This window comes from Marmota marmota, unplaced genomic scaffold (genome assembly GCF_001458135.2).
Source record: "Marmota marmota marmota unplaced genomic scaffold, marMar, whole genome shotgun sequence".
NCBI lineage: Eukaryota > Metazoa > Chordata > Mammalia > Rodentia > Sciuridae > Marmota > Marmota marmota.
Genome location: NW_026000261.1, coordinates 11,376,656 through 11,402,160, shown reverse-complemented (window position 1 = coordinate 11,402,160; position 25,505 = coordinate 11,376,656). Strand labels below are relative to the sequence as shown.

Sequence of the window (25,505 nt, the reverse complement as noted above, 5' to 3'; positions counted from 1 at the left end):
TATATATATATATATATATATATATATATATATATATACACACACACACACACACACACACACACACACACACACACATAAATACATACACTCATTTAACATGGCTTTAGTACCACCTTCCTGATTTGGAGAATGTTTACTATATCTTTTCTTTCTGGAATGAAGGCACTTTCTATTTCTCTCTTTTACCTTTCATAGCATCCATGCCTCCCACAGCATAAAGAGACCCCACAGTTGATTTTCTAGGCTTTGTTCTAGGGCTTTGCATCATGGGTCTTCTTTCAGGTAAGAGATGATACTTCATAGCTTCCATGAGTAACTTCTGACACTCAAGATCACCAGCAAACATGGAACTATTTTCTAGATCTGCCAGTAACTGAAAAGTAATGATGCATGGCATATAAGTGAAGAGTCCACCATTACAAAGAAAATATTTAAGTTTATATAAATTTGAAGATAACTGAAGCTAATTCAAGTGTATAATTTTTGTTATTTTTAGTTTAAGTTTCTTATTAGTAAGATATTTTTATTTTCACTTATCATGTAAATGACTAGAAGTTTCATAGTAGTATCAATGATCTATTGCAACTTTGTTCCATTTGAATTTGTACATATATCATCTGAAGGAATATAAAAAAGGACTTATAAAATTATTATTGTTACTATTATTATTTAAATAATCCATATTATAGGTACAGAACACACTCAGAGATAAGAGTACAAAAGACTACTGGTTGTATGTTTGAGCTGGAAATTTCCCTTCATGCCAATAAAATAACTTCAAACAAAATTACTTTGCTAAAAAAGTCAAACAGACTTAAAGGAATGTAAAATTAAAGACTTCTGATATATTATACCCACCAGTGCATCTTAAAATTCCATGTCTAAAATTCATCTGGTGAGATTTTGAAAATATGAATTTCTCAACATGACCCCCAAATATTGCTTAAATGGGCCTGAGAAATTGTTTCTAATAAGCACCAAGGTAATGCCATATTGCTAGGACAGGAACATATTTTTCTTCCATATATTTATTAGTATAAAATAGATGTAAATAATCCTAGGCTTCATTGTTATATATTGGTACATGCACATAATATAACAATATAATTTGGCCAGTATCATTCCCAGTATTTCTCCTTTCACTTCCCTCCTCCCTCCTCTGGGACAATAACATTTTAAATGGTGCCGTTTAAGAGAACCTAATAAATCACTTGAGAATAACACACATAAGCATACATATATTCACATAAACATAAAATTTCTATAGTTTATGAAGTTAATCTATCAATTCTAGATTTAGAACTGTGGGTCTAAAATTACATATATATGTTAATGTTTCTTTTTTAGGTGTTACCATTGCCTTGCCCTTTGGATAAATTTGCTATAGTTAGAAGGGTGATCAATGTTATTGTATTGCACATGTATGGAGTCTTAAAAGCAAGTATGTAGTTTCATGGGATTTAATTAACAGCTAACAGTAATATATGGAGAAACTATCAGTGGATTAACAATCTTTTTCAATATTAACATTCAGTTAACAATTTTGTTGAAAAATTGATTAATTTTAATATTAATTTTAATATTTATGAAACTATCACAAGCTATCTAAGTCTAGACAAGACTCCTCTTTCTGATGTGGATGCTGTTTGAGGACTTTAACAGAACCAATAAATATGAAATGCATATGGGTAATATACTTTTATATATAGTATAAATAATATCTATTTTGATAAATTTTTAAAGAAAAAAATTGTGCTTACCATCAATGATGGAATTATGCAGTGGCACTGCACTGCAGTCTCACTAAAATGCAAATATTAAGATTCAGTAAGAGATAAGTCAACCTTGGGCCTAAATCAATGTTGTTTGCTTAGAAGCATCCTTGCTATATTCCTTCAGTTTGGCAAGCATGATGAGGATGCCATTATAATGATGCTCTAGTGCATCTGAAAATATGCTTTCAATCATAGCAGATAATTACTCATGGTGGTAGATATTATCAAGAATCAGATTCTTTTCTAGACCTTCCTGTGGGAGGCTCTTATACTTATTATAAACACCTTGCCTAGAAGGTGAGCAGTAAAAGAAAAAGTGTCAGACTAGTTATTTTCTCTGCTTGGTACAAGTGCTATTTAGCAAGAGAGGAAACTGAAACTAATTAATATAATGATGTGTAAGGATTATCTGTATTTTTATCCATGTTTCCTCTCTTTCCATATTAATATTTCTAATTAAAGGTTGAATATGACTTTCTGTGAAATAAATACTGAGTGCACTAAATTGAATATTCCCTGAATAAATAGGCAATCAAAGAATGGATTGGTGGCCTGGGATTGTGGCTAAATGGTAGAGTGCTCACCTAGCATGGGTGAGGCACTGGGTTCAATCCTCAGCACCAAATAAAAATAAATAAATAAATAAATAAATAAAGGCATTATGTTCACCTACAACTAAAAAAACTAATTTAAAAAAGAATGGATTGGTGCCTAGAGGTAGTTTAGAACTCTAATATACATTACCTGGGGAAATTTCCATACCTGTGCTGGAAGTAATGGCAGTCGGATATAAGAAAGCAGGGTTGCCAGGTCTTGTTGCCTAGTCTGAACATCATGACCTACCCACTGCATTAGAGCATGGAAAATGGTTTCTTCATCAGGCACATTAATATCATCACTGCACAGAAGTTTTGAAATTTCATTAGCTGGAAGCAGGAGGAATTCTTGGTTTTTTATTACCTCAATGAAGTGTTCCTAGAAAAGAAAGGTCATCTACTGAAATTTTGTATTTTAGAATTTTCTTAAGGAAACAAGCATATCAAAGGATTTCACTTTTTAATCTTTAAAAATGTCAGATAGATATATATCCATTTATAGCAATAGGTGCTATTGCTATCTGACAGGAGTATTGGAGCCTTCTGAAACTTAGGGTCCAAGTGCTTCCACTAGGAATTATTTAATGAACACAAGGAAAGTCTTTTACTTCACAGATCACATGAGAAGAATGAAGAATATCAGAGCTGATAATACTGCTTTTTCTTCCAGCTGTTTACATGACAAAAAGAGTTTTTGACTCCAGAACTGACTGCCTAGTTGATCTTTAGTAAAAAGACCCAAAGAAAGGCTGAAAAGTTTTGAGGTGGAAGCAATCCTGAAGGTCTGGGAGAGTTAACTCTAGCTATGTATTTGAGGCAGCAACTAATTGTACTTTTTTGAGATGATAAAAGGAGATAAATGAAAAAGTCTTTCCTCTTATGGAAGAGAATGTTCTACTATTGACCAAGGGAAATGTATCCTTCTCTAATGCATCACAGTCAACAGATTCGACAATCTGAAAGGGGTTAGGAAATGTTCCTTCAGACAAGAGTAGGGCTATATTTCAATTTCTGTTATATCTCCAATGTCCCTTCTACAAATGTTTTCTCATGTATTTTAGCAAGTATCAATTTTTAAACAGCTGTTTCCATTTTTTAATCAAAATACCACCATATTTTCTAGTTTATAAACATTACATATTTTTGAAATATTTTAATCTACAATATTTTTCACAATGAAGATATGAAGTTTTGAATGCTATAAAATATGCTTCTGAAATGGACATAAACATGTGCACCTGGTAATTTATGTTACACAGCAAACAGATATTCTGAGAGTAGAGTAAGACAGACTCTGAATAACTGGGGACTCTGGATGAATCAAATCAATCCCTCACATCTACTCGTACATTAGTCATTATAGAACTGAGTTAGCCTAATAACAAAATTATCCATACAGCATTCTCAAGGCTGATAGACCCCTAAGGAAGTTCTGATGTCATAAAGTTTCAAATTAACTCATCTATTAAAAAGAAACATTGAAAATCCTCTCACTCATAGAAAATGATGACAATAGTGTTACTAATATATCTCATTCATACAGCATTTCACACTTTAATAAAATATTTCACAAGCATTAAACCATCCAAAATATGTTCTTACGAGGAAGTGAAATTACTCTGATGAGAAAGCCAGCAATACATATTATTTGATCTATTAAGCTGCAAAATCTGGACTTAGATGTAACCCTCTAACATAACGTCTATTGCATTTTTTAAATGCTAAAACTTTTTGGTAAGTGATAAAATATTTTTATTAAAGAGTTAATAAAACATAAAACACTGTAAAACTTAGGGGTACCAATAGCCAACATTTACATAAGCTCTGAAACTATGGTAAATAATGGAAAACACTGTTTCATTCTCCTTTGTGTCTATTTTACAATGACACAAAAGGAACAAAGAAAGGAAAGAGATGCCTACTCAATGGAAAAGGTGGATTACAGTCTATTAAATTTGATTATACATTTGAGGGAGTAAAGAAAGTAGTAGAAATGGTTTACTTGGTGTTCATACTACATACAATTAGAAATTTGATTTTCTGATAGAATTTTGTATGACTTCGAGTTGCTGTCTTATAAGACTATTGAAAATTGCTGGGCAATCTGGATAAGTCTAAATAACAAATATATGTATTATTTTAAATTATCAACATATGACCCTGAAGTATTCAGTACATGTAGACAAATAATTAGTAATGCATAAAGTCTGATTTTTAAAAAATATTTTTTAGTGTTGATGGACCTTTATTTTATTCATTTATTTATATGTGGTGCTGAGAATTGAACCCAGTGACTCACACATATAAGGCAAGCACTCTACCACTGAGCCACAACCCCAGCCCTAAAGTCTGATTTTAAATTTTTGATTTTGAAATTATTTTGCTCCTTGTTTAAGGTAAATAATTTTTTCTTCTATGTACCTTCCCAAGAATCTTTTTTTGTGTCTTGTATTCACTATGAAACTCTTTTCCACATCTACATTTAAATTGCTATAAAATTTAACAAAAGAATATAGCATGCTTGCTGAATGATTCATTGGTACAGACAACTATTTACATGATTGAAATGGTTAATTTTATGTGTGAAACTTGTTTAGGTCACAGAGTGCCCAGACATTTGACCAAATATTTTTCTGGGTGTCACCCTAAGGGTATTTCTGGATGAAGCCCACCCACATTATAGAGGACAATCTGCTTATTCAATCTAGCAGTTCACCTGATTGTAATTGTATCTCTAAATTGTTTAACATTATTCTTAAATATCAAAAGTATTTGGGTTGGGGCTGGGGCTCAGTAGCAGTGCACTTGCCTGTCATGTGTGAGGCACTTATTTTGATCCTCAGCACCGCATATAAATAAATAAAAAATAAAGGTACATCAACTAAAAACAAATATTAAAAAAATTATTTGCATTATTATATGGTCTAAAATTATTTGCAGTATTACAAAAGCACTATTATAGCAAGCCCTTTACCTATTTTATTGTACTCACAATAGATACTAACATAATACTAAAGGAGGATTAAGGGAGACAACACCATTGTATTTTTATACACATCCTGCTTTAACACTCAGTTTGGGACACATAATAGGAAAAGGAAGACAAGTTCATTTTGTGTAACAAAAATAATTCATGCTGTTTATCAGAACTTATTTTGTCTGCAAGAGTAAGATACCAGGCAGGAAACTGTTAATACTTAGTTCAAGAATTTAAGTAATTTAACAGGAAGTTTTCATGTTTGGCTTTTGTGGGTAAGATTAACCTTTGAACTACATAACTGCTGTTCCTTTAGATTCTGTGGCATGTGTATTTAGGACACATGAATACAAATAGCATAATTAAATGACACATTTTAAAATGCAAATCCATTATAATGTGATTACCACACAATGGTACTGTTTAAGGAATATATTTGCAATTTCAAATGTTTAGGAATGATATGGAGTGGGAAGAAGGAAGAAGAAAAATTTACAAGAAATTTTAAGAGAATGCAAATTTTAGAAATTTGAAAATTTTATGATCGGTGTAAAACTGTAGAAAATATATATATGGTCTTTACACTAAAATAATGTTACATTTACTAATCAATTTTGCATGCTATTATCTTTTTTCACTTGTAAGCACATGCCTTTCATTTTTTTAAAACTTAAATAACTGGAATAATTTCTTGTTTAAAATATTCTTTTTAGGTTTCATAGAAAGATCCATCTCTTATGTCAGTCAGTACTCTCAGAGGTTAAAAAAGTTCATTTTCTTCTTTGCATCAGGATAGTATTAACATTAATGCTAAGGCTTATTTTATATTCTCTGTCCAGTTTTCCTTGCCTCTTTACAACTCATATTTCATGTGATTGTCACCTGACTAAATAAAGATCATTTCATTCTATGGAAATTTTAAATAATTACCACAAACTGATAGGGCTGGGGACAGAGCTCAGTGATAGAGCACTTGTTTAGCATTCTGACACTTTCATTTAATTCAATATAATTAATAGTAGAATTGTAGAGGGTTTTGGTTTGCTTTTCTGTGGTGCTGAGTATAAACCCAGTGCCTAGCACATTTTAAGTAAGAGCTCTAAAAAATTGTCTGAGTTATTAATTTTGGTAATTATTAAGCTCTTTCAATTAATCTATTAATATTAGCATTTTCTTATTGAGTGATATTTATCTTTCATTATAAATCATAACATGTCAATGTTAGAAATTAAATAATTAGGCAAAAGCATCAGCGAATTAATATTTTTTTCTTAATAATATAGATCTGATTTGCAATATATGCGTGCACAATTCAATTTTGGCATTATTTTCATTTCTCCAAGTTTTGAGATTTAATAAAACTTTTTGGTTCCAAAGATTAACAAAATTTAACTAGACAAATATTTTTATCTATTATGTGCAAGTCACCTGTAAATTATGTTTATATATTGCTTTTAATTTTATTCCAGTATTTACATAGTACTTGTACAAGTTATTTTGAAACAATTGACTTTACCATGGTGTACTTATGTGCCACGTTGAGGAGCTCTGTACAGCCCTGGGCATCTCCAAATGATCGAATTCCTAAGCAATTTGAAGGATGGAGCTGTTTTATGAGGAAACTGGAGCAGACTTCAACGACCTGCGTCAGTTGCAGGAGACAAGCTGCAGCCAGCAGACTTTCAATGGTATCTTCTTTTAATAGAAGGACACCTAAATTGTTTGTAAAAGTAAACAATGATTATGTTTCCTATAAAGAATGGCAAAAAATGTGCTAGTTAGTTGAATTTTCCATTTCCCTCCAAATTAAGGCTATGTTTTTTTTCCTATACTATAGTTATACTCTAGGAATATGTTTTGAGCCTGATATACATAAGGGCGACTGAGTGTAAACACTAATAGGACTGAAGGGAGCCAAAGTATAATATCAAAAGGACTATGGTGAATTAACAGTGAATATTAACATTACAAAAACTACAAATTGTTTTTTCTTAAGTCTGAATTTAAATCTTATCTCAGTCATTTATTATTAATGTAGTCATAAGAACATCACCCTAAATATATTATTTTTAATGGTCAATCATACCTAAATAAAGCTGGAAAAACTGTCTACATTATGAGTTAAGGCACATTATGTCATTTTGTACAGAGATTATACCACTGACCATACACAATAATTGTCATTTGTGAGAAGCTAAAGATCTTGGTAAATGAGAAGAGCCCTTTATATCCAAATTTTTGTATATGCATCTATTATTTGGTAAAGATATCTTTGCCCAAATATTATTCATGGACTTGAGTACTACAAGTGACTCAAAAGGAAGAGAATGTTGCACAGGGTCTACAAATAAATAACTGCTTATATAAGTATTTGCTTTTATAAAAAATAGACTTTGTTTAAAAATATCTGTAATGATTTTTAAAAATGGGATCAGAAGTAATTTATATCATTTCCTTTATCATGATATATCTACAATTTTTAGAACAAGCATTATTGATAATTTATTGCAAACATTGTTATTTTTAAGATATACCCCCACTTTTAATGTTTTAGCCAAAGTGACTATTTCTTTAAGTTTTTCTTTCTAAACATAACTTAATATGTATCCAATATGACTGCACAACCATAAGAATTTTGTGACATGTTCTATATTTAATTCAGTCTGTGAAATATGTTGTAAAGTAATCTGGTCCATTTGTACATTTTCTTATGTTATTTCTTTTCTTGAAGTTTGAAAAGAAAACCCAGACAATATCTCATGAGATGCAAAAAAGTATTAACTATATCTGCAAATGGTCACTCCCAATTTTGCCTATACTCTGGCAAACACTATGCATTTTCTCTTTGACTTTCCCTATTTTGGACACCTAAGACAGATGGAATAATACAATAAGTGGTCTTTTGGGTGGTATGATGTTTTCAAAGTTACATTCTTGTTGTACCATCTATCAGAACATCATTCCTTTTGTATTGCCTATTAATATACATGTTATGCACTTACAAAGTTTGATGTACAAATTCAGATTTTATAAACAGCTTGGTTGTTTCTACTTTTTCATTATTATGAATAATGCTGTTATAAACATTTGTGTGCACATTTTGGGGTGCATATATTTTCATTTCTCTTGGACATATATTTAAAAGTGAAATCTCTGAGTTGTAAGTAAAATATGTTTAATTTTTGAGAAATTTCCCTACACATATACTTTCAAATGAATGGTTACTGGTACTAAATTGATAAAGTGTAGAGATATCACCAGATACATTTAATATGCAAGTGTAATAGTTACTTTTGAAAAATATCAATATTTACAACATATTATGAATTTTGCACCTTACAACTATTTAAAATTACAAAAACTTTTAGTCATTAATGAAAAATTTAAGGGTATTTTTTTTGTTTTTCAAATTTATTTTAGGCACAATGTAAACAAAATTGTTTGAAAACAATTCTCCTGGAGAAAGCCAAGATGCACACTTGTAGCCTTTAGAAGAGTCTATGAATATATAATTACATAAAGGTAATTAAACAGTAGGAGATCCTAAAGATGAAAAAATCATTATGGAGAAAAGATCAAAATACTTTGTTGGCCCACAGAGTCATGTTTTAGAATTTGAGTAAATATGAATTTATAATCCCAAAGGAAGAGACTAATTCTCTACTATAAAATTAGAACATAATTTTATAGTAGAGAATTAGTCAAAATTTACTTCCACTTTTCTTTTGAAAACAAGAATTTGTTAACTTTATTCAAGAGGGACATCTTCTTATATTGGGGGCTAAAATAATTCTCTACTATCATGGTAAAATACTTTACTGCATGTTATTTACCTTTCGTTGTTTTCTGTTATGATTCAATACTCATAGGCTCCCTTCTTACTACCTTAGAAAGGTTACTTAACTCATCTATCCTCAGTAGATTGAAAATAATAATAATACAGTTTATATAATGCAGAATTATAATGAGTTAATTCATGTCAGAACTTACCTGTATAAGCGTATTGCACCAAGGAGTTAAGTGCGTTTGGATCTACTCCTTCCATTCTGACCTCTTCTTGTTTGGCTTCAAGCACGTCATTAGTGAACATGGCAGCAAAATAATCAGACACTGCACTGAGAACCAACCTATAAATAGTAATGTTTCATAAGAACTGAAATCAAATTGATAATCTCACCAAAAAGATGAAATTCATTCTTCAATAAGTTTGTAAATCTGGTCAGTTTGGAATTTGCATAGATCTTTCATAATTCTATAAAATGTAATGAAGTTAGAAAGGCCAGATAAGTAAACTGGTCTTCTTTCAGAGAGTTTGTGTTGTTTCCTTCAATAATCTCTCTGAACTTTGGTTCTTCTAAACATTGCATGAAGAAATGGATCATATAATGGTTTTTTTTCAATGTGGGAAAATAAATCTATTTGTCCAGTGTTCCAATTTATGAGCAATTTGCTTATTCTCCCTCATTCATGTTGGCCCTACTGACCATATGTTCTGTCTGCATAAGTATACTTACCGATGTGCTGGAATTCTGAGGTGTCCAGCAATGAGTAGTACATCACACAGTTGTTTCTCTTTCAAGTAGTTCTCCATTTTACAGAGAGTTTGCTCCGCATGGTTTTTAGCGTGGTATTGCTCCTCAGACCTGGAGGTATTCATTTCTTCAGTATACTGTGAATACAGTCTGAAAGGTAAGAAAGAATGAAAATATAGTTTATCATAACATTTTATAAGAATTGCATTTTTTTTCTCCTAGAGAGATTCACATAGCTAGTGTGGTAAGGGCTCTCTCAGAATAAAGAGAAAGCATCTTGACACACTCAGTAGCTATGTGCATATACTCCAAAAACAAAGAGAAAGCAACATGGTATATTCAATGTGCATGTGCAACTCTGCTCTAACTCTATGGTAACACTGCCACAACTCTGTTGCAACTCTGTTATGGGGTGACACTGTCCAATTCTGTTCTAACTCTATAGTATAGAATACTTAATCAGAATGTACGTTGCCATATAGGGAAGAAAAAGCAGCTAACATGTAATGGGGGTATGTAAGGCAATCCCTGGCTGTGCATAGTGTTCAGCCTCTGGATATGAATCCACTGTGCCAGTGCTGGGACTAATAAACCAGTTTCCTATCTCTCTGTGGAGAATCCTGCAACACTAGTAGAAATTTAGGCATGTAATCTTCAGAAAACAATATTTTGGATTAAAGTAAAATTAAAATTAGCTCTATAATCTTAAATATGTTCATATGATTACTGTCTCACTCTCCATTAAAGTGAAGAGTTATGGTTAGTATTTATATTTGGAATGTAATCATAATCATGAATGCTTTACCCTAGTAAAAACTATTATATGCACAAATATAATCATGAAAATATCACTGTTCTTTGAATCTAAATGGGTATCAAATTTATGTCACAGGACACATAACCTTTAGACATTCTTCAAAATAATTAAATTTTTTTCATTCCACTTTTGTCTATGAGCTACTCATTAACCTTCAGAAATATTTCTTGAAGATTTTTTAGCCCTGAAAGTCCTTGTAACTTTCTTTACAATATGTCAATCTTATGAGAAAACTTGATGTATTTCCACTATTTATTGCTTAATATTTAGGAAAATGTGATCACTGTGGTATTTATAATAATGTAAGCTGTACTAGTGTATTTTGAATTTCACACAGTGGAGGAATCTAAATGCCTATAGAAACACACACAGTCTTATAATTGGTAGAGTTTTACAAATTTGATTCTTGAATGAACAGAATTAAATATATTGCTCATTACCTTTCTTGTTTCCAGGCATCATATTCCAACCAACAATTAGGATTAGCTTTAAATTTCCCAACTCTAACACAGCCTATGTTGTTTTACAGAAAACTGATCCACGGTGATATTACTCTCTCTATATATATAACTCAAATAAATGATTCCTCTCTGAATCTTCTTGACTTTAAAGAATTTTTAAGTTACAATAATGTATTAACAACCAGGGTACCATGTGTTAAATTAAGATTGGATTAAACCAATCTCCATACTTTGATGATAAATTTTGTCCCAACAGTGGCCTCCATTCATAGAGAACTGAACCATAGCTTGCTATGCAAATAAATAGTAACCTTGAAATCAAGTGACTGAGACCTATCCAAATATAGCAGGATGGACCTTCAGGCAATCTCAGGAAAAAAAGGCAGGAAAATTATGATCAAATGAGGAATGGGCTGAACTACACCAATCAGATAACATCTCTATGCTCTTTCCTGGTTTTCTGCCTATAAATATAGCTTACCACATTGGAGGTAAGACATTCTAAATCATCTTCATATAGAATTTAATCTGTTCTACAACCTTTTTTTTCTCAAATAAACATTGCTAAATTTAACTCTTTTTCTTTAACATATGATATGGATAGCCTAATAATTTCCTATATTTTCCCATTAGAGGCAATCTTCTTTACTAATTCTAGAAAGGAAAAAATCCCTTGGAACCACTGAAAGGAAAACATTCAGGTTATATTTAACTCACATTATTTTAATATTTCCTCTGCAACTGTAATGGTTAAATTCACATTAATTTTTTCAATCAAGCATTCAGTGTTTTGTTATCTTAGTTACCATCATGTATACAGCAATTATGTGAAACTTTCTAAAGAAGAGGTATCAAGGCAAGTTTTGGTGACGGAACAATTTTATTTTCTTATTTTTTTTTTTAATCAGCCTAACTTGGACAAGGATTAAAGCTAGTTTAGGATGCTCTTATTTGGACACAATGAAATTATTCTATATCTGAAATTTATTTCATAATCAAAATGCAGGTTTTTAAGAATCTAAAAATCCAATAAATTTGAACCACACATAAGTTCCTTATGCTTCAAAATACAGACACAACTCTTTTGTCAAATCAAGAAATAAGAAATCAAGGCTAAGAATGTAGCTCAGTGGTAGAGCGCTTGCTTAGCATTTGTGAAAAACTGGGTTCAATCCTCAGCAACTACATAAAAATAAATAAAGGAAATAAAGGTACTGTGTCCATCTACAATTAAAAATATTTAAAAAATAAGAAATCAGTGCTCAGAGATATGAGTAAATCAAAATACTAGCATTCAAAATACAGCAAATATATTAATCTAAAGATACAAAATAAAGCAAAAAATTATAATATACTCTTGGTTATTATCTGAGGAGAATGTAATGATCACCACCAGGAAAGCTAGTACATTGATACTTGCCTACCTAATCATAGTAATTACCTAGAGCTCATAAAGGATGATTCTCATGTCTCCAGTTTAGATACCATAATGTCAAATCAGAGGTTATAATGGAAACCACTGCATTAGAGAATATTTGTCCCATTGTCTTATTGTATAGTAACTACAGGATATAACATGGGAGGCAGATGATGGAATGAAAAGATCCTATGATCTGGAGGCGGAATACTTAAATTTAAATTTAAGTCCAGTATTTGCTATATACTTGATGAGTGATCTTAGCCAAGTCACATTATCTTTGTTAATTATTAACTTTATCCTACAAAATGGGGATGAAAATAATATTAAGACTACCAGCAATTATGTTTATGGTACAAGACTCTTCTAAGAACCAAATGAAATAATGGAAATGAAAGATTTCTGTACAAAGTTAAGTCTTAAGTTAACTGACAAGATTTACTTACATAAATATATAATGTTTTAAAAATTCTTACATTGAATTTTTATAAGTTAATATACATTTTTCTCTGGAAGAGTAATAAAATTACATAATATAAACATATTTATGTACATATATATAAATGTATGATGTATTTATATAAATATCAGCTCATGGACTTTTCCTGTATAATTTGGTTTAAAAACTAATACTGCTTCATTCATTCTGTTGCTTAAATCATTCAAGGTTTAAACATTAGCAGCTCTTACAACTGGCTCATCTGTCCCTTTGACATATTTTATTATCACAGAATTATTGTTAGATTTCCCTTACTGCCTGACACTATAAGTTGCCATAATCTTACTTTTTTAAAGTATAATCAGACATTTCAGCAAGGATCCTAAGTTCTTTTCATTGGTTAATTATATTAGAAATCAACATCTGGGTACTAGGTGTGCTTAATTTATTAGGTATGACTGCTTCTAGGGTCTCATCAGAGTAAGAGAATACATGTATATACACTAACCTAATAACTTGAGTTTTAATATTAAAATTCAATTATTACTTTAGTGCACTAGGTATTTATAATGTTTGTTCTTAGGCAGCACTTAACAAGATCATCACCAACTTAAATAAAAACTATTTTCCCCTTGGAGTCTAAACTCAGGATGGTACTATAATTGAACTGCAATGAGATTTTTAAAACAAGTAAAAATTGAAATATGGCAAAAATTGATGGCCAAAATACAATTATTCTATAGTGTTCTTGGCATAGATGTCAATGAAAAATAAAATAACATATCCTTAAAAAATTCACAGTGTACCGGAGGTTGTGGTGCATGCCTGTAATCCCAGCAATTAGGGAAATTGAGGCAGGAGGATCACAAATTCAAAGCCAGCCTCAACAACTTAGTGAGGCCCTAAACAACTTATTGAGACCTTCTCTAAAGATAAAAAGTAAAAATGGATGTGTCTCCATGGTTAAGAGGCTCTAGATTCAATTCCCAGTACCAAACAAAAAATGTGTTGTAAAATTTAAAAACCACATTCCTCTAAGGAAATGCTCTGTATTTAAATGGGCTTGTGAGAGACTGAGAGTCCAAAGATCATTGTTAGAAATATTGCTTTAAGCACTTTCAGATACAATTCAAAGCTTACTATAAACATGTTTATGTAATAGTCCCACACATTAAAATTAAGGCTAATGAAAAATCTTTGGAAAAATGTTAAAACCATATATCTGAGTACATGTTGAAATCCCAGTTAAAATTCTATATGAAAATGTGTATTAGAGTCCCTCTTCCTGTAATCAGATCCCATTGTCTTAATATTATTTTCAATGCCCTCTTATTTGAATCTGTCTCCTCTCTGGTTTCTATGACATGCATATATATATATATATATATATATATATATATATATATATATATATATTNTATATATATTCTACCAGCCTCTCTTTCTCTCCCAATTTCCAAAATGTCCAGATCCTGAAGATTGTATTTTTAGCTCTCTCTTTCCTCTTTGAATTTAATCCACTGTCATGACTAACTATTAATCAAATGCCTATGAATTCTAATCTTTATAAAAATCCTCTCTGTTAAGCTAAAGACATTTCCAATGGCCAGTCTGACACTTCTACTGGAAGATTTAACTTAGTATGTCAAACTTAGTATGTCAAAGAATAGCTCCATCTTTTCCTTCCAAAGTTAAGAGTTATATGATACACCTCATTCTCCTATTTGACCCATAATAAATTATTCAAATTTTTCTATACTGTGGTTCATGAAGTATGGTATGGTGAAAAGATTATGCATTTTATAACAAAATATTAGGCTTGTACCATACCTCTGCTACTACTAGGTCTGTGAGTTTAAGCAAATTAATTAATCCCGTGGAATCTTTCTTTCTTTCTTTCTTTTTTTTTTTTATGGTGCTGGGGATTGAACCCAGGGCCTTGTGCATGTGAACAAAGCACTCTACCAACTTCTACCAACTGAGCCGTATCCCCAGCCACCAAATCTTTTTCTTTATACAACTAACAATAATTAATTTACTTTCCAGATTTGTTCTAAATATTTATGAAAGTATATAAAAGTAAATGACAACCAAAAATTTTAGTTTACTTTCTCTAATTTCTTTTTTCTATGAATTGTTGTAAGCCTGATGTAAGCTCTGATTCCTTTCTACAGCTTTTCAATTAATATTCATACTTATGACTTTCTGTTCTCTAAATGATCTGTAAGATATTGCTGGATTACTGTTAGTAAAACATACCTCCATGAATCCATTTGATTTTCAAAACAATTAAACAGTTCACAATTATTAACCAGGTTAAATACAAACTTCTTACCTTACAACTGCAACATAGCCTCAATTTATACTCCCTATCACATCTTCCTTTACATAGTGTATGCTATTTTCTACTAATTCTTTGACTATCCCTTGTACTTTATCTCATTACATTGCTGATTCAATTTTTGTCTCTGTGCAATTTCTCACTCCATATTTATTTACTGAGGCAGTTTCTTCTGCCTCAAATAGTTCAAATATGTAATGTTCCCCTTCATTTGAAAATTTATAATGATTTGTATTACTCTTTTTACATTTACCTTCTATAGAAATAACTAAAAGAGTCAAAGTTGGGCTGGGGATGTGGCTCAAGCGGTAGCGCGCTTGCCTGGCATGCGTGCGGCCCGGGTTCGATCCTCAGCACCACATACAAACAAAGATTTTGTGTCCGCTGAAAACTAAAAAATAAATATTAAAATTCTCTCTCTCTCTCTCTCTCTCTCTTAAAAAAAAAGAGTCAAAGTATCTGTCCTCAATCAACTAACACTAAAATTTAGGAACATAAAGAAATATACAAGTGAATAGTAATATAAAAGTTAATTTGCAGGGCTGAGGTCATGGCTCAGTGGTAGAGTGCTCGCCTAGCACATGCGAGACACTGGGTTCAATCCTAAGCACTACATAAAAATAAGTAAATAAAATAAAGGTATTGTGTCCAACTACAACTAAAAAAATTAATTTAAAAAGGTAATTTGGATTTATCCATGCATTTATCCAAGAAACACACTAAATAACAATGAAATATCAGATTCTATAAAATTAATGTGGAAAACTTTTGTGCTTTATTCACTGTCATAGCCCAGAATGCTGTGACAGTGAATAAAGCCAGTTATTTGGTTTCTTCTTTAATAATCTCAGAATGCAGGTAAGAATCTTCAAACTCCTAACCATTTTAAAAACACAATCAGTTCAGTTTCCTGACATAGATTGTAAGTATTACTTGAGAATGGATTTGTATTATGTTATTCCTGATTTTTTAAATGTGTAGCAAAATGTACATAACCTAAAATTTACCATATTCACCATTGTAAGTATATGGTTCAGTGGCATTAATTACATTCATATTGTTTTGCAACCAATACTAACGTCCATGTCCATAATATATATTTTTTATTATTCAAAACTCTGTACTCATTTAATAATAACTCACCATTCCCTTCTCCCCCCAGCTTCTGGCAACCTCCATTCTATTTTCTGTCTCTATGAATGTGACCATTATAGGTATCTCATTTAAGTGTACAATATAGTATTTACCAATTTGTGATGGTTTTAGTTCATAAAACATGTATTTTTAAATTTCATTCATGGTCTTCCTTTTTATGGCCAAGTAAGAGTTATTTTTATGAATATACCAAAATTTGTTTACCCATGAATATGTCAATGGTCATTTTGGTTCTTTCTACATGTAGATTTTTTAACTAACAATGTTATAAATATCGATGCACAATTATCTGTTCAGATTTTGGCTTTTAATTATTTTTAAATATACCTAAAACTTGATCTCTTGATCTGCAGGCTAATAGAGTAGTTCTATGTTTAGTCTTTTTGTTGTTGTTGTTTATTTAGCTTAAAATAACTCAAACTTATTTTCTTATAGTTCTTGGAAGACAAAAGTCTGAAAATGCATTTCACTGATTTAAACCAAAGGTGTTGGCAGAGCTACATTACTTTCAGAAGGATCTAGAGCTAGATGCTTATGTTCCCCTCCTGTATTCAAACCTAGCAATTTTGTGAGACTTTCATATCATATTACTCTGACACCTAGTCTTCTTCAACTTAAAAAATTGTAAAATACTTATAAAACATTTTAATTATTTTGAGTGAACACTCAGTGGTATTATGTACACATTACTTTGCAACAAATCTCTAGAGATTTTTTCTTCTTGTGAAACTGAACTCTATAATCATTAAACAGCCAACTCTCATTTTCCATTCCTCTAGCAAACGCAATTCTACTTTCTGCCTCTGTGAATTTGAATACTCTAAGTGCCTCATGTAAGTGAAATCATTCAGTATTTGTGTTTTGTGATTGGATACTTTTCCTACCATAATGGCTACATGGTCAATCCTCATTGTGGCATGTGTAAAAATTCCTTCTTTTTAAGACTGAATATCAGATTTTTTTTATCCACTCATCAATTGTTGGACCCTTCAGATGTTTCCATATTTTGGCTATTATGAATAATGCCACTATGACCATGCATTTTCAAGTATCTGTTCACATCCTTGCTTTCAATTCTATAAATATACCTGGAATTGAAATTGCTGGATCATAGAGTAAATGTACTGTTCTATTTTTTAAGACTTGCCATATTGTTTTCCACTGTGGCTACACAATTTTTTATTCCCACCAACTTAAAAAAATTACATTTCTAGACCTGCTCAATAAAAATGTTATTTTTTAGGCTTTTTCCCTTTTGTTAATAATAGCCATCCTAGTGTATGCAAACTGCTACATTAGTTTTTTGGATTTGCATTTCCTAAATGGTTTTAAATAGACTTCTGTTTAAGTTTGTTAGTAAATATATCTTTCTTCTTCTTCAATTAGATGAAACATGTTTGATTATTTATTGGTCTAACTACTATGGAAAGACTTCCAGGAAAATTTTTAAAAAGAACAGGAGTGTTATGTTTTAGATTTAGGTGTCCCCGAAAAGCTCATGTGTGAGACAATTAAATAAAATTTAGAGATGAAATGATTGGGTTATGAGAAGCTGAACCTTATTAGTGCATTAATCAATCACCTGATACGGGTTAAGTAGGTGGTAACTATATAGGCAGATGGTATGGCTAAAGGAGGTGGGTCCCTGGGGAATTGCCTCTGGAGTATACATTTTGTGCTTGTTGATTGGATCTCTCTCTCTCTCTCTCTCTCTCTCTCCCCCCACCCTTTCTGGTGTGATGTCCTGTGTTGCTTTCCTCTGTCATGCCCTTCTTCCCTGTGTTGCTTTCCTCTGTCATGCCCTTCTTCCATGATGTTCTATATCCTCTCAGGCACAGATCAATGGAGCCAGCCATCTATGAACTAGGACTTCTGAAACTGTGAGGCTCCAAATAAACTTGTCCTCCTCTAAAATGTGTCTTGTCAGGTCTTATAGTTACAGTAGCAAAAAAGCTTACTAGGACAGAAATTGGTACCAAGAAGTGGGGTCATTGCTGTGACTAACCTAACCATGTGATTCAAAAGCTTTTTGATCTTTTTGGAATTTGTGGGAGGAATTTTGGAAAATTTAGAAATACAAGCTACAAAAGCTTTAGAATGTCATAGGTTGACCTGAGTGGATGATTCTCATGAGAGTTCATAATAGCAGAATGCTGATATGACTCTAGGTCGTAAAAAGTGGGCTCATGGGGTTTCAACAGAGAAGGAAGACTCTATTGCAATTGAAATTGGAATAAACACTACTCATGTTATGGTTTGGCAAAATTGTCCACATTTTGCTCATGTCCTGAGACTTTCTGTAAGCCTGAATTTAAACTTGACAGACTTCTTAAACTTGTAGAAGAAATTTCAAGACAGCAGAGCCTTCAGGGGTGGCATGAGTATTGCTGGCAGTTTGTAGCCAAGATTATTGTGATAATCAGGAGCAGAAAGCAAAGAAAATAGATTTGAAAAACTTGAAATTTTCCCAGTAAATTGTGAGTAAAACTGGAACTAAGGAAGTTGTTGTAATTAAAGATAAAACAACCGCTAAAGATATGCTGCTAGTACTTTACACAGAAACAATAGGAAAGATGGCTGTGGGCATCTCTGAAATTGGCAAGGACACACATATCTCAGGCTCAAGGGTGCCAAAAAATTTTTTTTTGAGAAGAAAGGAGTAGAACATGCTATGTGGGCAGGGGGTGCTAGGAAGTTGTTTCACCATACTCAGCCACCCAGGCACTCATAGGCTGCTTCAGTCACCATCTATAGAGGCTTAGCTAGTGCTCAAAGTGGTGGCAGACCTTAGCACCAACTATGTAGTACCAGTACTGCATGTAGAAATGAAGGATGCTGGAGTTACGTGGTCATGGAGGTGTCTCCTGAGATTTCAAAGGAAGGCCTAGGAGGTCAGGCAAAGGACAGTAAGGTTCTATTTCCTGTGGGCAGCCCCTGAGCAGGCCATTAAGCACAAAGATGTGAGAAGGAAACAGAAACTGCAGTGGAGATTCCCTGAAATCAAAAATTCAAATACCATGAAATTTCTGCTGAGTAAAGCTGCAAGAATTGAGCAGGGACAAGCCAAGAGAGGAGTCATGTGGGCTGCAATCAGGAAAACCATAAGTGTGGAGATACAAGCCCTTTGGAGAGACTGTCATGATGGTATGTGCCCTGGAACCTGGACCCAGAACTACAGTATTTGCTTGCCCAGCTGGGTTTTAGTCTTACATTGGTCCCACCCCTTCTTTCTATGCCCTTATTTCTCCATTTTGGAATGGAAATGTTACTATGTGCTTTTATATACTGGATACATGAACCTTGCTTTTGAGTTTTACAAAGGCTCACACTGAGATTTTGCCTTCAGTCTCAGAGGAGACTTTGAACTTGGACTTTTGAGCAATGCTTGGACTTTTGATAATATGGGAACTCTTGAAAACAGACTAAATAAATGTATTTTGCATTGTGAGATAAGCATGAGCTTTTTGGAGGCCAGGATTGAATGCTATGATTTAGATATTACGTGTCCCCAAAATGTTCATGTTTGAGATAATAAGAGAAATTTTAAAGGTGAAATGATTAGTTTATGAGAAGCTGAACCTTATTAGTACATTAATCTCTTGTTGGGAATTAAGTGGTGGTAACTATATAGGCAGATAATGTGGCTAGAGGAGGAGGGTCCCTTGGAAATTGGCTCTGAAGTATACATTTTGTGCTTGTTGAGTGGAGCGCGCTCTCTCTCTCTCTCTCTCCTTTCTGGTGTGATGTCCTGTGTTGCTTTCCTCTGTCATGTCCGTCTTCCATGATGTTCTGCATCACCTCAGGCCCAGAGTAATGGAGCCAGCCGTCTACAAATTAAGACTGCTGAAACCATGAGTCCCCAAATAAATTTATTCTCCTCTAAAATTGTTTTTGTTGGGTCTTTTAGTCATAGTAGCCAAAAAGCTGACTAAAATATGGTGAAAGTAGGCATCCTTGTCTTGTTCCTAATAGCATAAGAAAAACCTTCAATATGATGTTAGTTGAGATATTTTCATATAGTCCCTCATTATGCTGGCAAAGTTTCAGAGTATATGGTTCTGTATTTATCTTTTAGGTCCACTAGATTATAATATTGTCTAAGGCTATAATTAAATTATTGATCTTATAACTGATTTTCCTGTAGATTATGTGTATTGGGATATTTAAATCTTCTGAAAGTAGAGTAAAGCCATCTAAGTCTCCTTCAATTCTGTCAATAATTGTTTACTTTCTTTAGGAGCTGTGGTGTTGTGCATATTTCTTTCATAATTGTTTTATTTGTGAAATGACCCTTTAATCAGTATATCCCTCCCTGTCTCTTGTGGGTGTCTTTTCATTAAAATGTATTTTGTCCCGTTGGTTTGGGAGGCTGAGGCAGGAAGATCACAAGTTCAAGGCAACTTAGTAAGACTTTGTATTAAAATAAAAAAAAATGGTCTGGGGATGTGGTTCAGTGGTTAAGTGCTCCTGGGTTCAATCCTTGGTACAAAAAAACAAACAAAAAAATATCTTGTTTGATTAAAGTATAGGAGTATATTAACCCAGGTCACTATGTCACTATTTGTTAATATATACCATGTATTTACATAGAAATTATACTGAATAGACTTTATTTTAGCAAAGATATATTTGGATTTTTTTTTCCCTAAAGAACCTGGCCAATGCATGTCTTTGGGATTGAAGAGATTAACTCATTTATACTTACACTTATTAGTATTTGTCATTTTCATTGTATTATTTCCTGAATGTCATATATATATATATATATATATATGGATAGATAGATAGATTTGTCTTTCATTTACTTCATCAGTCTTCTTTTTTCAAATCTTTGTTAGGCAGTATATAGAATCTCATCTCATTTTCATTTGTGAGTACTATGTATATATTTTCTTTTTTATATTTTTAGGTATAGATAGACACAATACTTTTATTTGTTTATTTAGTTTTCTATGTGGTGCTGGGGATTGAATCCAGTGCCTTACACATGCTAGGCAAGCACTCTACCACTGAGCCACAATATATATTTTCTTGGTAGTTACTAAGAAATTCCTTATAATATCATGACATTATAAAAATTCATTGTACTCTAATACTGATTTAACGTTTATTTATATGCAAAATTATACTCATTTTATAGCTATGCCCCTCCCATAATGTTAGGGACATAACATTTCCTTTTTATATATTGTATACTCATTACCATATTCTTTTATGTAATAGGGATTGAAACAAGGGGTGCACGATCACTTAGCTACATCTCCAATTGTTTTATTATTACTTTTTAAAATTTTGGTAAAAGGGATCAAACACAGGGATGCTTAACCACTGAGCCACATTCCAAGCCCTTTTTATTTTATTTTTTTTATTTTGAGACAATGTCTTGCTAAGTTGTTTGGGGCCTTACTAAGCTGCTGAGGCTGGCTTTGAACTTGCAAGCCTCCAGTCTCAGCCTCCTCAGCTACTGGGAATACAGATGTGCACCTCCACACATGGCTACTGTTCTGTTTTCAAAAGATCCTTCAATTTAGAATGACAATGTTCTTTCACAGAGAATTCATGGTTGATTAAAAAATTTTCAGCACTTTAAATATATCATCTCACTGCTTTCTATTCTGCTAAGTTTCTTCTGAAAAATACACAATAATTTTATTGAGGATTCTTTTTACATTATGGTTCATATTGCTGCTTTTAGGATGATCTCTTTATCATATCAGACTTTCAACAACTTAACTATGATGGGGTTGTAACTGAATCATTTTGCTTTATCTAACTTGGAGTTCTATTAATTCATTGTATTTGTCAATATATGTCTTATCCAAATTTGAGAAACTCTCTACCATTTACTTTAAAGAAGCTCTGTGACCCTTTCTCATTTCTCCTTTGGAGATTCCAGTTGTATGAACACTGGTCTGCTTAATATGCATACTCTTAAGATCACAGACTTTCTTGCACTACTTAAAACTTTATTGTTGAACCCTGTAGTGTATTTTTCATTTAGGTTATTGTATTTTTACACCCCAGAAGTTCTGATTTATTCTTTTTGTAATTGTCATCTCCTCTTTGATATTTCAATTTTGTTCATATATTGCTTCTCTGATTTCCTTTAATGTTTTCTGTTTTCCATTAGCTCTTTGAGCATATTTGTGAAAGATTTCTAAACAAATTCTTTGTCTAGTAAATCTGAAACTTGTGCTTCTTTAGGGTCTATTTGTGGATATTTATTTTGCCCCTTTTAATAAAACATGCTTCACTGTTCTATTTTGTTTTTATTATATGTTTCATTGAAAATTTTGTACTTAGGGGGAAAAAAAAAACTCATCTTCCAGCCTTGGGACAATGGCTATATGTGGGAAAAGTATTTTTCTTATCTTGCTAACAAGAAGTCTTTATGTGATTTCAGGACTTTTCGGTTTACGCAACTTCTGTGAACCTATGTGTAGGCTTTTATGCAATATACAGGTTTTTATACAATATACAGGTTTCTTTCAAATGTATCAATTTTCCTAAATCTCAATTCTGTTTCTACTAGGTGCCTGAGATAGTCCATTGTATTGTTTTACATATAATCTCTAGCCCTAATTTGCCAAGAGTCAGCAGTTCCCCAGCAGTTTTCACTTAAGTTACACTCCCATTACTTCCTACTGTGATTTTCAATCAGAGATTTAAATTATGCTGCTGTTTTCTTCTGAACTGTAAGTCAGGCAATATTGAAACCAGTCCTTTAAGTAGCTCATGACAGACCAGGAGTTTGGCAACATGTTTCATTCTTTTCCTTGTGTCTTGAGAGGGGAAACTTTCATATATATATTTTTTTCAAGGTAAATTTTCCCATTAGCTTATAAATACTTACTGAAAGTAAATATATGTACTTAATAAAAATATACTGTAACATCACAAGAAGTGTAAAAAAATTATTAAATGTTACCTTAATTGTATTGTAAAATAAAAATAAAATTCAAGAGGAGGCAGTATGGTATAGTTGTTGTGAGCTTAGGTTCGGATTCAGATAATTAATTTAGTTCCAACATGTAAATTAAGTGACTAAGAAGTTCATTTCCCTTATTATCAACTCCTTCCATCTCTAAAAAAGTGTCAAGGGGGATTTTTAAAGTTTTATTTTATATTTAGTTGAGAAATAATTTTTCATGTATTATGGGGTACAGTGTAATGTTTGGTGCAAGTATACATTATGGAATAAACAAATCGGGCTAATTATCATATTCATAACCTCAAATTCTTTTTTTCTTTGCGGTAAGAACATTTAAAGACCATTCTTTTTAAAAAAATTTCTTAGTTATAGTTGGACACAATACTTTTATTTTATTTATTTATTTTTATGTGGTGCTGAGGATCAAACCTAGTGCCTTGCAAGAACTAGGTGAGTGCTCTACCACTGAGCCACAACCCCAGCCTCTTAAAGACCATTCTTTTAGCTCTTTAAAAATATAAAATGCATCATTATTAACTATAAACACTATGCTATATAATCACTGGAATATGATCACTGGAATCTATTTCTTCTGAAATGAAACTGAACTTTGACCACCATCACCCCTTTCCCTTCCATGACCCCTGATCCTTTGTCCTTAGCCTCTGGTAATCACCATTCTAACTCTCTGTTTCCATGACTTTGGCATATTTAGTTTCCACATATGAATTTCTTTAATGAAACAAAAAGCACTCCTTAAAAATGAGATATCATCATCACCAGAGCTGGCATTAATTGTGAAAGCAAAGATAAACTACCAAGTATCCTTAGAAGGATGGAGAAAAAAACAGATAAGTTTAGTCTTAAAGAACATGCATAGCCTGCATTAATAGTACAGTGTGAGAAAAATATGTAAGGAATGAAGAATAGGGTGAACGAATGTGTACCTATTATAAATGGTGTTGGTATTTGTCCCAGCTAGGCTACTTATAGATGACACAAGAAACTTGGAAGTAGCAGAGTCAAAAATAGATTATTAACAAAGCTAAACACAGGAAAATCATAGGCCACTTAGCAAACATTTATGGACAAGTGACAACAGAAAAAAAAAGAAAGAAAAAACCATAAAATCTGGGATGAGGAATTGAGCCAACAAGAAGGGATGCTCAGAATTAGTTATTCTAAGGGGTCTTTGAAATTAAAACTGACAGGAATTTGACCATGAAAGAGAGTGAAAGTAGTTTGCACTTGCCTTCAGTGGGCTGAAGGTCATCCCTGAGTAAAATTAGACAATTATGAACCAGATGCCTGGAAGAAAAAAATGTGCACAGTATGTTTAGCACCAGCATTTTATCAATTTTATATACTTTTATGTGTCACAAAAATGAGAGCAACAAATAATAATCAAGTATTGGATTTAATGAGAAAGAAGATGTCAAATTTGCAATTTAAACAGATGAAGGGTCAATAGAAATCATGCAACCACTTTTTGTTTGTTGTTGTTAATTTGGGAGAATTTTAACTGCAGGAAACCTCATGAATTTTTGATTACACTTTGTTGGGACAAAAGTATCTGAAACAAGGTTACTGAATCTAAAAGATCAAATTTCACACAATCTATACATAAATAACAGCTCATTAAATATGAAGATGGATTCATTAACCTGGCGGAAGTTTCTGAAAGTCTACTGTAGCAATTTGTAAAGCTTTGGGTCTTACAAAGGTAGAAGTAAAAGGAAGCTGCAATTCTCCAACCAGATTTAAAGTACTATTAAAATGTTTTCTTACTTATTGTTTAATGTGACAACATTTTAAATACAACACACTTACTGCTTTTCTAAACACTGCTGAGAATGTTTTAATGCTATCATTTTTCATCTATTTTATAAAATTCAAGAAATTTGTGACTGTTTTTCCTTTAAAACAGATGCCAATTTTCTACATTAAAACTAGGATTTCTGGGCTGAGGATTTAACTCCGTGGTGAGATACATGACTAACATGCAAGAGAGTCTGGGTTTGATCCCCAGCAACACACACACACAAAAAAAAAAAAAAAAAA

At 32.2% G+C, this 25,505-nt stretch overlaps 1 protein-coding gene across 2 annotated transcripts in view; it reads right to left on the bottom strand.

The window, feature by feature from the left end:
* Klhl4 (kelch like family member 4) overlaps nucleotides 1-25,505 on the bottom strand; it is a 92,887-nt gene that overhangs the window by 26,157 nt on the left and 41,225 nt on the right. For both annotated transcript variants that reach the window (XM_048796943.1, XM_015497952.2), the window contains exons 2-6: nucleotides 9,866-10,033; nucleotides 9,342-9,478; nucleotides 6,868-7,064; nucleotides 2,541-2,753; nucleotides 190-376 (exon numbers count right to left, since the gene is read on the bottom strand). In XM_048796943.1, the coding sequence (XP_048652900.1) occupies nucleotides 190-376; nucleotides 2,541-2,753; nucleotides 6,868-7,064; nucleotides 9,342-9,478; nucleotides 9,866-10,033 (902 nt within the window). The remainder of the gene's footprint in view (nucleotides 1-189; nucleotides 377-2,540; nucleotides 2,754-6,867; nucleotides 7,065-9,341; nucleotides 9,479-9,865; nucleotides 10,034-25,505) is intronic.